The sequence below is a fragment of the Amphiura filiformis genome, chromosome 3, assembly GCF_039555335.1.
Source record: "Amphiura filiformis chromosome 3, Afil_fr2py, whole genome shotgun sequence".
In the NCBI taxonomy this organism is placed as follows: domain Eukaryota; kingdom Metazoa; phylum Echinodermata; class Ophiuroidea; order Amphilepidida; family Amphiuridae; genus Amphiura; species Amphiura filiformis.
In genome coordinates, this window is record NC_092630.1 from 2,687,351 (window position 1) to 2,700,413 (window position 13,063).

The 13,063-nt window shown below is 37.3% G+C and overlaps 1 protein-coding gene across 1 annotated transcript; it reads left to right on the forward strand.

The window, feature by feature from the left end:
- Nucleotides 1–1,178: 1,178 nt before the first annotated feature.
- Nucleotides 1,179–9,556, forward strand: LOC140147864 (amidase-like). The gene is made up of 11 exons (XM_072169637.1): nucleotides 1,179–1,317; nucleotides 2,691–2,925; nucleotides 3,350–3,522; nucleotides 4,090–4,229; nucleotides 4,795–4,995; nucleotides 6,141–6,215; nucleotides 6,334–6,499; nucleotides 7,347–7,409; nucleotides 7,617–7,717; nucleotides 8,471–8,660; nucleotides 9,319–9,556. Exons 1-11 carry the CDS (start codon nucleotides 1,290–1,292, stop codon nucleotides 9,510–9,512), a joined length of 1,566 nt encoding a protein of 521 aa, XP_072025738.1. The 5' UTR covers nucleotides 1,179–1,289; the 3' UTR covers nucleotides 9,513–9,556.
- Nucleotides 9,557–13,063: the final 3,507 nt, after the last annotated feature.

Genomic DNA, 13,063 nt, shown 5'->3' on the forward strand with positions numbered 1-13,063 from the left:
CCCTGTCATATAATTTGCTGTTATATCTGTGTTCACAGCCCCTGAAAAAAAGGGTTAATACCACATATGTTCCTGTTACAAACCCCAGATCTCGAGATGCAGTGAAATATGCATTAAAACGGTGGCCATTTTGAATTTATGCAAATTGGGGTTGAACCCAAAACTCCATATTAATTATAATCTTGTATGTGTATTCATATAGCCCTTGAAAACATAGGTGTAGCCACCAAAATTTTTCTTTTATGAGCCTCAGATCTCGAGATATGGTCGAAACTCCATCAAATGTCAGCCATTTTGAATTTATGCAAATTAGGCATATTTCCGCAACTTGGATTTTTTTGGACTTTTAGTATGTCACAAAGGGTACTTCACCGAAATGCATTGTGAAGAAAAACCTTTAGTTGCAATTAGTTCTAGGTTAAGCCAAAAATCCATTCAAAAATATTGTGCAGTGTGTTTTCATACAAAACGTTTTAAAACGTTATCATGACCTTTATAATAACCCGACATTTTAATGTTCCCAGCAAACACAAAACGTTTTCGACAGCATTCGCAAAAGTTTATAAAAGGTTGTCAGAAAACGTTTAAATGTCAGGTTATATAAAGGGTACATTAATGGTATAAAACGTTTTCATAACATTAAAATGACAGAAATGGGTTATATAAAGGGCATAAAAATGTTTTAATAACATTCCAAACACATTTTTGAAAACTTGGTACAAATCATTCGAAAAACGTTTGCCCAAAATATTTACAGTAACGTTTTTAAAATGTTTTCACGACCTTTATATAACCCGACATTTAAATGTTATTAAAACGTTTTGTAAAAAACATTTTAAAAACATTTCTGTGTTTGCTGGGTGCAAATATTTTAACATAATATTATTTAAGTGTTGACAAAATATTTGGCCAAAAATGTTTGCAAAAATAGTTTACAATGACATTTCGAAAACATTTTAAAAATATTGTTGTAGTGTGTTTTCATACAAAACGTTTGACCTTTATATAACCCGACATTTTAATGTTATTAAAACGTTTTTACCTAAACCAAAACTCAAAATATAACTTATTTAAAACGTTTTAAAAACGTTTTTGTGTTTGCTGGGCTTAGCTGAAGAGCACCGCGCTACCAAAAATAATGAACACTCCCTTACCGTGCATTAATGATCTACATATTATGTGCATTCAGGTATGGGTACCTTGTAAACAACCGCGACTGTGAGTACGTGCATGCATATGAGTTTCATTTGAAAGAAAGGATTCGGAATAGGAAGAAAAATTGTAACAAAATGACTGAATCAAGCAAGGAACGATCTGGTAACCGTTTTTCGTTTTTTGGGGTTTTTTTTGTTATAGCCTATTAAACTATGTGTGTACGGTAACAATACACGATAAGCTTATGACCATTTATGTATACATGTATAGCTGTAAGCCTGCTGTATATCAAGCATCCGGGATAGTAATATTCCTCGACCCGGCCATGTTCATGTAAGTCCAATGTTCAATCGTTCACGAGCTCGAGGATTCCATGTTACGTTAACATGGTTAACTCTGCGGCATCTTTATATCAAGACTTCGCCTGCATGTAATTAAATATGATTGACACGTGCTTATCTAAATCAAGGCCTTATAGTATAATTGAATATCATGGTGATATTTGTTTGCAGGATGAAAAGACTGGCTCCATTTGCATGGAAATCAGAACAAATTACTATACAAGCTGTATCAAAAAGATTGGTACCCATAGTTCAGCCTGGTTCTTCCCAGCGTAATATTGGATCCCCTTAAAATGATTAATGACCAGACCTTACATCTATTGTATATCTAGGCTATGATGACTGTTTATCATAATCAACCAATTATGCGGACCCTATGTTGCTTTTTGATATGTCAGTCATGTCCATAATCACTGGAAACTGATGAGTACCATTCAATTTGATACAGCCTGTACAACTGATCCGTGAACTTTGTATTTTTTAGCTTTTTTTAAAGACAATTCTTGTTATATTTGTTTAGGTAGTTTGTCTCTTCGTTATTATGGGGGGGGGCACTCCCTGAAAATAGGTGACGGGGATGTGCGGCCACATTGACCCCCATTTTCAAACCGCCTGTCACTGAACATCCGCCTTTTTATTTTGTAACCAGGTACCCAAATCGGAAAAAAAGTGCTCTCACTGATTTTCTAGGAATAAATGCTCTCACTGAATACCCAAGTTTTCAAAAATGAATGCTCTCACTAAATGACCCTCTATTTCCGCTCCTATTTTATCATCCTCACCAAGACCCCTTTTTTCTTTAGTTAGTCTGTCACCGAAAGACACCTACTTTTGGAGTCATCTCCATCCCCGTCACTTTCATATTTGAGCCCCAATCCCCCCCCCCCCCGGCGGATATGTCCGCCATAACTCTGCCGCCATTCTACACAATAGATTGGTTGTTGGTGTAACCTAACTGCACGTCTTGGTTTATACTATGTTATCTTCACAATACAGGGTGTCCCAAAAAAAGAGGCTCCCCATTGCGCCCTCTTTTTCTTCAGCATTAGCAACACGTCTGAACTATTCACTAAGCGACGACGAACTAAAAAGAAGTAATAATAACGAGTTTTTATTTCATCCCTTGTCGCCTTCCTTACCAAAATACTCGGTATTATCCCTGATTCCCTGTTATTATCATTGTCTTCATATTAGGACTGTTTCAAGACCCGACAGTTCCTGGACCTACTACAGCTGAGTTATCAGCATTAGCAACACGTCTGAACTATTCATTGAGCGATGATGAAATAAAACAGTGCCATTCTCTTGTAACTGATGCTCTTAAGGGTTTCAACCGCCTTAGCCATCTTGTGGAACCAACTTTACCTGTGAAGTATCCACGGACTCCGGGTTACAGACCTACTGCTGAGGAAAATCCTTATAATGCTTGGTAAGTAAAGTAAGGCCTTCCAATTCACGTCTCCTGAAGTGACATACAGCATGTATAGGATGCCCATTCTAAGAAAACAATATAAAAGCGATTCACATGAAATGTATAGTAAGCAAACTGCCTGCAAAACATCTATCATGTCAAATGTGACAACTTAAAAAAACAAAGATGGTACAACCATGATAACTATCTCACTTTCCATTTAAGGCTTTGAATTTTCAATCTCCTGAATACAGGAAAAAACGATATGAAAACGATTTACATGAAAACATATAATTATTAATAAGCCTGCAAAACTTTCATTTCCGGATGTATTTAAGTTGAAATATGTTTTTATCAATCATGTAAATTGTGCCAACTTAGAGAAACAAAGATAGTGTAACAATATTACATACGATGAATTTAATCATTCTTTCCTTTTAAGGTATTGGAAATCCACCATTAAAGGAGCTGACAGTGGTAAATTGTCAGGCAAGACGATTGCAATAAAGGACAATGTAATGGTAGCCGGGGTACCAATGATGAATGGATATCGCGCTTTGGAAGGCACTGTACCAGATGTGGATGCAACTGTAGTTACAAGACTTCTAGATGCTGGTTAGTTGATACAAGCAGCCACAAGCACAAACAAAGCAAGAAGGTGTTAAAACCTATGTCACAAGCTAGTTATAACAACCACATGTATAATAATATGAAAAATCAAAGGGCTACCATTTACAGTACACGAGATTTGTGTTTTCCTCTTTCTGCGTGTTTTATTTTGCATGTGTTTTCAATCAGTGGCGTAGCCAGCACCTTTTCAGAGGGTGGGCAAAGAGCGGATAAGGTGAGGAGTGCAAGCCAACTTTTAAGGGGGTAAACTTTGACGAAAATGGTCAAAATTGGGCTAAAAAGTACAAAAAGGGCTACAAATCTTATATATGAGGGCGGCCAGCATCCCACGGGGGGACTTCTCACATGGGGTACCTGCCCCCCTTTGTCCCCACCCCTCCTAGCTACGCCACTGTTTTCAATGTTTATAATTGCATCGCCTCGCTTCTAACCGTTCGATCCATTATAGTATACGATAATTACGAATCAGTATAAAAGATAGGATGTGTTTGTAAACTTTACTGGTTTTACTGAATTACATCGCATTGCGATGTTGGTGTGTACTTATTTCAGGTGGCACTATTCTTGGAAAAGCAATATGTGAAAATCTGTGTTTCTCGGGATGCAGCTTCACTGCAGCATATGGTCCAGTGCTAAACTTCAACGATCAAACGCGGTCGGCAGGAGGATCCAGTTGCGGAAGCGCAGTTCTGGTATGGCAAAGAAACAATAAAAGGCGCCAACCTATTAACAAATATTTTTACAAACTACTGTATATTTTAACAATTTGTGAAAGAGTGATGTTGAAATGTTGAAATTGTGGTTGTGGTCTTGGGGCTTTAAGAATAGTCCTTGCCATTTGAATTTGGAGACTGTCACGTTTTTTATAATCACTAGCGCTATGATGAAATCGCACATGCATAATTAATAGCTGGTCAAGCCAAAGATTTCCAAAGAATATTACCATAATATACTCTATATTAATGAGGTTATGAATATTTAATAAACTTCCTTGGCCCAACTCCAATTCTACTCTCCCCAGGGTACATATTTATTGCATCGCCCGTCAATCTAGTGGAGTCAAATAGAAAGAGATGGCAATTATTTGAGGCTCTTTCAAAACGAAGTGAATAAATATGCCGGTCTTCTTAATATCCTTTTTTCTTTATCACTTTATTTCGGAATAATAGATACAGTGATCATATTACGAGACCTGTCTGTGTTTTCACGGATTTTAAACCAAAGTTATATATTGTTGTGAGGTTTCTTTCCATTTAGGTCATGGCTGGTGACGTGGATATGGCGATTGGCGGTGATCAAGGTGGTTCTGTCCGACTGCCATCCTGCTGGAATGGGTCTGTTGGTCTAAAGCCAACATGGGGTCTTGTGCCTTACACAGGAGCGTGGTCTCTTGAGCCATCAGCCGACCACTTGGGACCCATCGCAAGGACGGTGCATGACTGTGCTCTCGTGCTGGAGGTAAGCCCTCTTCAGTGGCTTAGTCAGACTGCCACCTTCTATTTCAAAGTCGATTACAAAAGATTCCATACTGCAGTTACTGTCCGTTTTCCTATACACAATACACAGTGCTCTCACCATTGACGCGTGACCTCTACAAACAGTGTATGTTATAGGTATATGGGCATTGCCTAGTTAAAATCACTGTGTGAAAAATAACCGGCCAATATTTTAATTATATTCTCCAAACTTCTAGCAAATATATTTCTCTAACATGACCTAAAATTACAGCTGGGTTAGATGTTCAGAAGGGGTCGCACTTTCGTAGAATATGAGTGAGGGCAAAGCATAGCTAGCTCATAGCTAGCCAACTCCCCGTGTTAATTGAATGGAGATTTGACCGAAAATATTGAGCTATATTGGTAACGGACCGCTCCGTTCTGAAGGATGCCACAAAAAAACGGTACAAACTACATTTAAACTATTCTAAATAGGTTCTAGAAAATATAGTTTTGTAACATGTCCTAAATTTTTAGCTAATTTAGATGTTTGGAGAGGGTCGCGCTTTTGTGTTTTAGGAAGGATATGTAAACGACAGATAACACCAAAAATATGAAGAAATTATTTCCAAACCGTGTTAAGTCAACAATCATTATGTTACTCATTTTGAAGAATGCTGGTTAACAAAATGCAGGCCATTGTCTCATTTCGTGAACAAAGGTACACATACCATTGTTTCCTTTCGTTTCCTTTATAATCGGTTACCCAACTGAAGCTATAATACCAGCTTTATTGCGATGTCGCACATGTAAAACAGACACTTGTGCACAACCAGAGAAGATCTGATTTAATCAGTTGAGCTGCTTCAATGAGTGTTATCTTGGTTTAATAGCTTTTAATGGGGTTTAAGTCCTGCAAAGGTCGAGATGAATTCTACTGTAGACATGACTGCATCATGCCCAAAGGTTTTTGAAATATCAGTCTATGCAGTGTTATTTTATTCAATAATTGGCTCACTGTCTTGTTTTAGGTAGTGTTTATTGCATGTTTAAAAAATCAACATTTGCATGATCTGGTACCAATGAACGATTGAATTTATTTCTAGTGGTTCTACGATTTTTATTAATGTTCGTTTTATTTAATCTCTGCTTTATATTCCTTTATAGGTGATTGCTGGTTATGACAATGGATTGGACCACCGTCAGCCTCCTAATATTGTAGTCCCTGAATATACTAAAGAGGTATGTCTATAACCAAAGTGGGATAGAGATCCAAGTATTATGCTGATACAATTCGCGAACTGTTTCACCAATCCAAATTGTGCAGCTTTGAAATATACTGGTCTATTTTGATCATCAGATTGAAGTGGATAACTTGGATGGTATGAAAATTGGGATTCTTCAGGAGGGATTTGGACTTGACGTATCTGAGGAGGCTGTGGATAAGATTGTTAGAGAAGCAGCTCAGAAGTTGAGGAGTGTTGGAGCTGAGGTCGCAGATGTTTCGATTCCAATGCACAAACATTGTGAGTAAGTGACCGTTCACAAACACTTGTAAGGGGGGGCCTGATGCAAACAAATTTCATCGCGAAAATTTTTCGGGGCCCCCCTTTACAGGGCCCCCTTTTTTGACATGAAAATTATGGGTCAACCCCATAGAAAAGCATATAAACTCAATTTTCCCAGGAAAACTTGTGGTCATTTTTTTCAGGGCCCCCCTTAGGATGGTCAACAATTTCAGGCCCTTTTTGCATCAGGCCCCCCTAACAAGTGTTTGTGAACGGTCCCTAAACTGTATAGAGGCAAAGTGGGCTAACCCAGATGTAGGTCAAAATGAGATAGATACATTACAATATAGCTTGAGGGTCAATGCATGTCTCTATTCCTTTGGCATTACTCAGGACTGTACTCTGCTTCCCTATAGTGCAAGTTAAACAATGTTCTCAAAAGTTATAAACCAAAGATACCAAAGAGGAACTCATATAGATTCATGTGTGTGAGTATTATTTGGTTTTCCTGACTACAAGCAGGTATGCTATAAGTAAATAAAAAGTCAAACCAGTACAACAACATATAACAACCGTAAGCCTACGTTTTTGAAATAATAAACAGGATTAAATTTTCGCCGTGAATGCCGAACGTGAACACGTCAGTTTGATGTGATTCAAGAGTGCCGATTGGTTACAGCGGTTTAATTAGTGATATCAAAATTGACGTTATCCGTTCACGTCCCGCGTTCACTTGCGAAAATCTAATCCTGTCTGTCTAGTTTAAACTTGCAACAGTCTTACAAAAATCATTGTACGCTACTTGCGAACAATTAATTTTAGCTTTAAAAGTCACTAATACATTTGATTTCCACGTTCCTTGTAGCTAGGGACATTAAGGCGGGTATTGGATACGAAGGCTCCTATCACTGTATGGTCAGAGGATCACGTAAGTATATTAGGCTTTCAGAGTAATGAAAACACTTTAATCATTTTATTACTAGTAGTGTCAAAAGTGAAAAGTGTAAAAACGTGCATAGATATATTTTCTCAATAATAATAATAACTTCCTGCGCTTTATAATAAATAATAAATACATAGCCTGCGATACAGCATAAATTGCCTCTATGAGTTTTACTCTGTATTTTACTTTAAGTTCAGGGACTCGGTTTCAGAGGATATTATCCAACCAACAGTATGAAGACAGTAGGCGCAGCTATGAAGCACGATACCAAATCACAGTCAGATAATTTCAAGGTAAAGCCTAATCTTGGGGATCTAATAGTTGAGACAGTTTCAGACAAATATACCTAGGAAGGGCAAAATAGTCTGATTTTCGATCAACCTGACTTTACAGTCAAAACTTTTGAGTTGAACAATTTATGCAAACAATTTTATTTGACCCTACATACACATTTTAAAAGTTTGGAGTAAGGAGAACCGTATCACAGATCACCGCACCTTCACGTTTTAGCTGAGACTAGTAAACCAACAGTTTACTAGTCTCAGGTTTTAGTAATGTGTAATAAGTCATATATATTGCAAGTTTTATTAGTAAATTTATGTTAACTATGAATAAACGGTATCAAGTCTTTTTAGCCTGGCTTGAGCATTTTGTTTGAGCCTGGTCCCATCAGGACCCAAGCATGTCTCCACACGTAGCGACCGTTTAAACAAACAAACAGACGTCAAATAAGGACATTCTAAATAATTCAGTCCACGAACCCCACAAACTCTATGAATGTGCCTCGCAACTCCGCTGATGCATACTTGACGTTGAATATACGATGCAACAACTATTCGTTATTCAATCTGTTTCAAGTCATTTTATTTTCTAACGAATGTGTGTTGAAGAAAATCGTTTATTCGATGCCGATCGAATACGTTTTCGTCAACTAACATTCGAAAAATATTCAAAAAACAATAACGACTGACTACTAGTATCATTAACATAAGTGAATTAATTGAATTTATGCAGTTGTTTTCTTGTGAATCTTTAATATACTTTAGTTTGTAGCTCTCTGCGGGGCATATCTAAATGAGACATACCATGGACAATATTACGGACGTTGTCAGAATTTGGGACGCCTGTTACGCCAAAGTTATGATGATGTTCTGAAAGACCACGACGTACTTATCATGCCAACCATTCCTTTCGTAGCTCATAAATTGCCAAAGGAAGGAGAGATGACATTCCAAGGTAAGTTTTGAAGTACCCCTACCAACATCCCCCACACGCACCCACATCCACCCCACCCACATAAACACATGACATCCCCACCCCACGCCACCAACTCACCCACCACACCTAAACTGCAAGCACACCCACAGCCATACATACGCATTGAATATTATGTAAAATACATAACAAAAGGAATGTTCTGCTTGTGTTAATTTTCTGAAGCAATCGTGTATACGTGTTTTACGATTCTAAGTTAGTAATAGTGTATACGTTTTCTGAAAGTTCTCATATTTCATTTCTATCTGAAAATGTACACTATTGCAGAATAGTATTGCTTTCAGAAAAATGTTTTGTTTAAAGCCATAATGTGTAATTTGCTTCACAGCGACGCCTCAATTTTACTCAGATTTCTACTTCTTGCATAATTATAATGCCCCCAGTGGTGTATTAAAATATCACGTAAAAGACTAAGCCTTTAATAACAGTAAATTTATATTAAAACCGGGTCGACTCATTTCCTTTGATCCTGATACGATCTATTTTGTTAGTTTTACCTTCTTTCTTATCCATTTTGTAGCCTAATGTTTAAAAGACAATGTACTCCGCTATCGGTGTAATGATTTGTTATTATCATACTGTTTTACTTGTTTTTATTCTCATTTACCACTATTTACAGAGCGAGCAAAGTACTGCACAGGTATGGTACAAAACACCATGGCCGCTAATATAACGGCCCATCCAGCACTTTCCATCAACGCAGGCTGGGTGGGTAACCTACCCGTTGGAATGATGATCGTAGGAAAACACTGGGATGAAACGACGGTCTTGAAAGTAGCACGCGCTCATGAAAAGGTTATGGGAAGCCAGTAGTGATAACAAGAATTGGCGAAGACCAAGAACCTTAGACATTGGAGATTATTAAGAGGAAAAATATTGCAAATTAATTAAATGATTATCCGTTTCTTTGTTGTTGTGTTTTGCGTTGTTTCAACGTCATTATCAAGACGGTATATTGCTGAAAGAAACTGAATATGGACTTTACATTTAATAGAAGTGAACTGATCTGTCTTCACGGTTTAAATAACGACGTGACAGAAGTAAGAGTTTGAAAGAACAATCAGTGGGTGGAATTTAGAGATGTTTGAACCCGTGATATTTGTATTGCTAGATATCTATAAAGTATTATCAAGTCTGATGTTTCAGGGTCATGCAGTTGGAACTATTGACCGGCTATCAGAAAGAGTAGCTTACTAATTATAATATTTGTACTTCAATTAGACTTTGGTTATCTTACTTTTCTCTTATTGCTTTTGACAATCTGGTTTCATGTTGAAATCAGTTCAATGTTTCCATTTTGCAGTCTAAATTTATGGTTTATCTTTGTTTATGTTAACTATGAATAAACGGTATCAAGTCTTTTTAGCCTGGCTTGAGCATTTTGTTTGAGCCTGGTCCCATCAGGACCCAAGCATGTCTCCACACGTAGCGACCGTTTAAACAAACAAACAGACGTCAAATAAGGACATTCTAAATAATTCAGTCCACGAACCCCACAAACTCTATGAATGTGCCTCGCAACTCCGCTGATGCATACTTGACGTTGAATATATGATGCAACAACTATTCGTTATTCAATCTGTTTCAAGTCATTTTATTTTCTAACGAATGTGTGTTGAAGAAAATCGTTTATTCGATGCCGATCGAATACGTTTTCGTCAACTAACATTCGAAAAATGTTCAAAAAAACAATAACGACTGACTACTAGTATCATTAACATAAGTGAATTAATTGAATTTATGCAGTTGTTTTCTTGTGAATCTTTAATATACTTTAGTTTGTAGCTCTCTGCGGGGCATATCTAAATGAGACATACCATGGACAATATTACGGACGTTGTCAGAATTTGGGACGCCTGTTACGCCAAAGTTATGATGATGTTCTGAAAGACCACGACGTACTTATCATGCCAACCATTCCTTTCGTAGCTCATAAATCACCAAAGCAAGGAGAGATGACATTCCCAGTTAAGTTTTGAAGTACCCCTACCAACATCCCCCACACGCACCCACATCCACCCCACCCACATAAACACATGACATCCCCACCCCACGCCACCAACTCACCCACCACACCTAAACTGCAAGCACACCCACAGCCATACATACGCATTGAATATTATGTAAAATACATAACAAAAGGAATGTTCTGCTTGTGTTAATTTTCTGAAGCAATCGTGTATACGTGTTTTACGATTCTAAGTTAGTAATAGTGTATACGTTTTCTGAAAGTTCTCATATTTCATTTCTATCTGAAAATGTACACTATTGCAGAATAGTATTGCTTTCAGAAAAATGTTTTGTTTAAAGCCATAATGTGTAATTTGCTTCACAGCGACGCCCTCAATTTTACTCGGATTTCTACTTCTTGCATAATTATAATGCCCCCAGTGGTGTATTAAAATATCACGTAAAAGACTAAGCCTTTAATAACAGTAAATTTATATTAAAACCGGGTCGACTCATTTCCTTTGATCCTGATACGATCTATTTTGTTAGTTTTACCTTCTTTCTTATCCATTTTGTAGCCTAATGTTTAAAAGACAATGTACTCAGCTATCGGTGTAATGATTTGTTATTATCATACTGTTTTACTTGTTTTTATTCTCATTTACCACTATTTACAGAGCGAGCAAAGTACTGCACAGGTATGGTACAAAACACCATGGCCGCTAATATAACGGCCCATCCAGCACTTTCCATCAACGCAGGCTGGGTGGGTAACCTACCCGTTGGAATGATGATCGTAGGAAAACACTGGGATGAAACGACGGTCTTGAAAGTAGCACGCGCTCATGAAAAGGTTATGGGAAGCCAGTAGTGATAACAAGAATTGGCGAAGACCAAGAACCTTAGACATTGGAGATTATTAAGAGGAAAAATATTGCAAATTAATTAAATGATTATCCGTTTCTTTGTTGTTGTTTTTTGCGTTGTTTCAACGTCATTATCAAGACGGTATATTGCTGAAAGAAACTGAATATGGACTTTACATTTAATAGAAGTGAACTGATCTGTCTTCACGGTTTAAATAACGACGTGACAGAAGTAAGAGTTTGAAAGAACAATCAGTGGGTGGAATTTAGAGATGTTTGAACCCGTGATATTTGTATTGCTAGATATCTATAAAGTATTATCAAGTCTGATGTTTCAGGGTCATGCAGTTGGAACTATTGACCGGCTATCAGAAAGAGTAGCTTACTAATTATAATATTTGTACTTCAATTAGACTTTGGTTATCTTACTTTTCTCTTATTGCTTTTGACAATCTGGTTTCATGTTGAAATCAGTTCAATGTTTCCATTTTGCAGTCTAAATTTATGGTTTATCTTTGTTTATGTTAACTATGAATAAACGGTATCAAGTCTTTTTAGCCTGGCTTGAGCATTTTGTTTGAGCCTGGTCCCATCAGGACCCAAGCATGTCTCCACACGTAGCGACCGTTTAAACAAACAAACAGACGTCAAATAAGGACATTCTAAATAATTCAGTCCACGAACCCCACAAACTCTATGAATGTGCCTCGCAACTCCGCTGATGCATACTTGACGTTGAATATACGATGCAACAACTATTCGTTATTCAATCTGTTTCAAGTCATTTTATTTTCTAACGAATGTGTGTTGAAGAAAATCGTTTATTCGATGCCGATCGAATACGTTTTCGTCAACTAACATTCGAAAAATGTTCAAAAAAACAATAACGACTGACTACTAGTATCATTAACATAAGTGAATTAATTGAATTTATGCAGTTGTTTTCTTGTGAATCTTTAATATACTTTAGTTTGTAGCTCTCTGCGGGGCATATCTAAATGAGACATACCATGGACAATATTACGGACGTTGTCAGAATTTGGGACGCCTGTTACGCCAAAGTTATGATGATGTTCTGAAAGACCACGACGTACTTATCATGCCAACCATTCCTTTCGTAGCTCATAAATTGCCAAAGGAAGGAGAGATGACATTCAAGGTAAGTTTTGAAGTACCCCTACCAACATCCCCACACGCACCCACATCCACCCCACCCACATAAACACATGACATCCCCACCCCACGCCACCAACTCACCCACCACACCTAAACTGCAAGCACACCCACAGCCATACATACGCATTGAATATTATGTAAAATACATAACAAAAGGAATGTTCTGCTTGTGTTAATTTTCTGAAGCAATCGTGTATACGTGTTTTACGATTCTAAGTTAGTAATAGTGTATACGTTTTCTGAAAGTTCTCATATTTCATTTCTATCTGAAAATGTACACTATTGCAGAATAGTATTGCTTTCAGAAAAATGTTTTGTTTAAAGCCATAATGTGTAATTTGCTTCACAGCGACGCCCTCAATTTTACTCGGA

Bases quoted from the DNA above. Each gene is read 5' to 3' on its own strand.
- LOC140147864 (XM_072169637.1), top strand. From the start codon at position 1,290: ATGACTGAATCAAGCAAGGAACGATCTG. The intron at 6,500-7,346 runs GTGAGTAAGTGA...CGTTCCTTGTAG, and splicing joins GATTCCAATGCACAAACATT to CTAGGGACATTAAGGCGGGT. The intron at 7,718-8,470 runs GTAAAGCCTAAT...AATATACTTTAG, and splicing joins CACAGTCAGATAATTTCAAG to TTTGTAGCTCTCTGCGGGGC.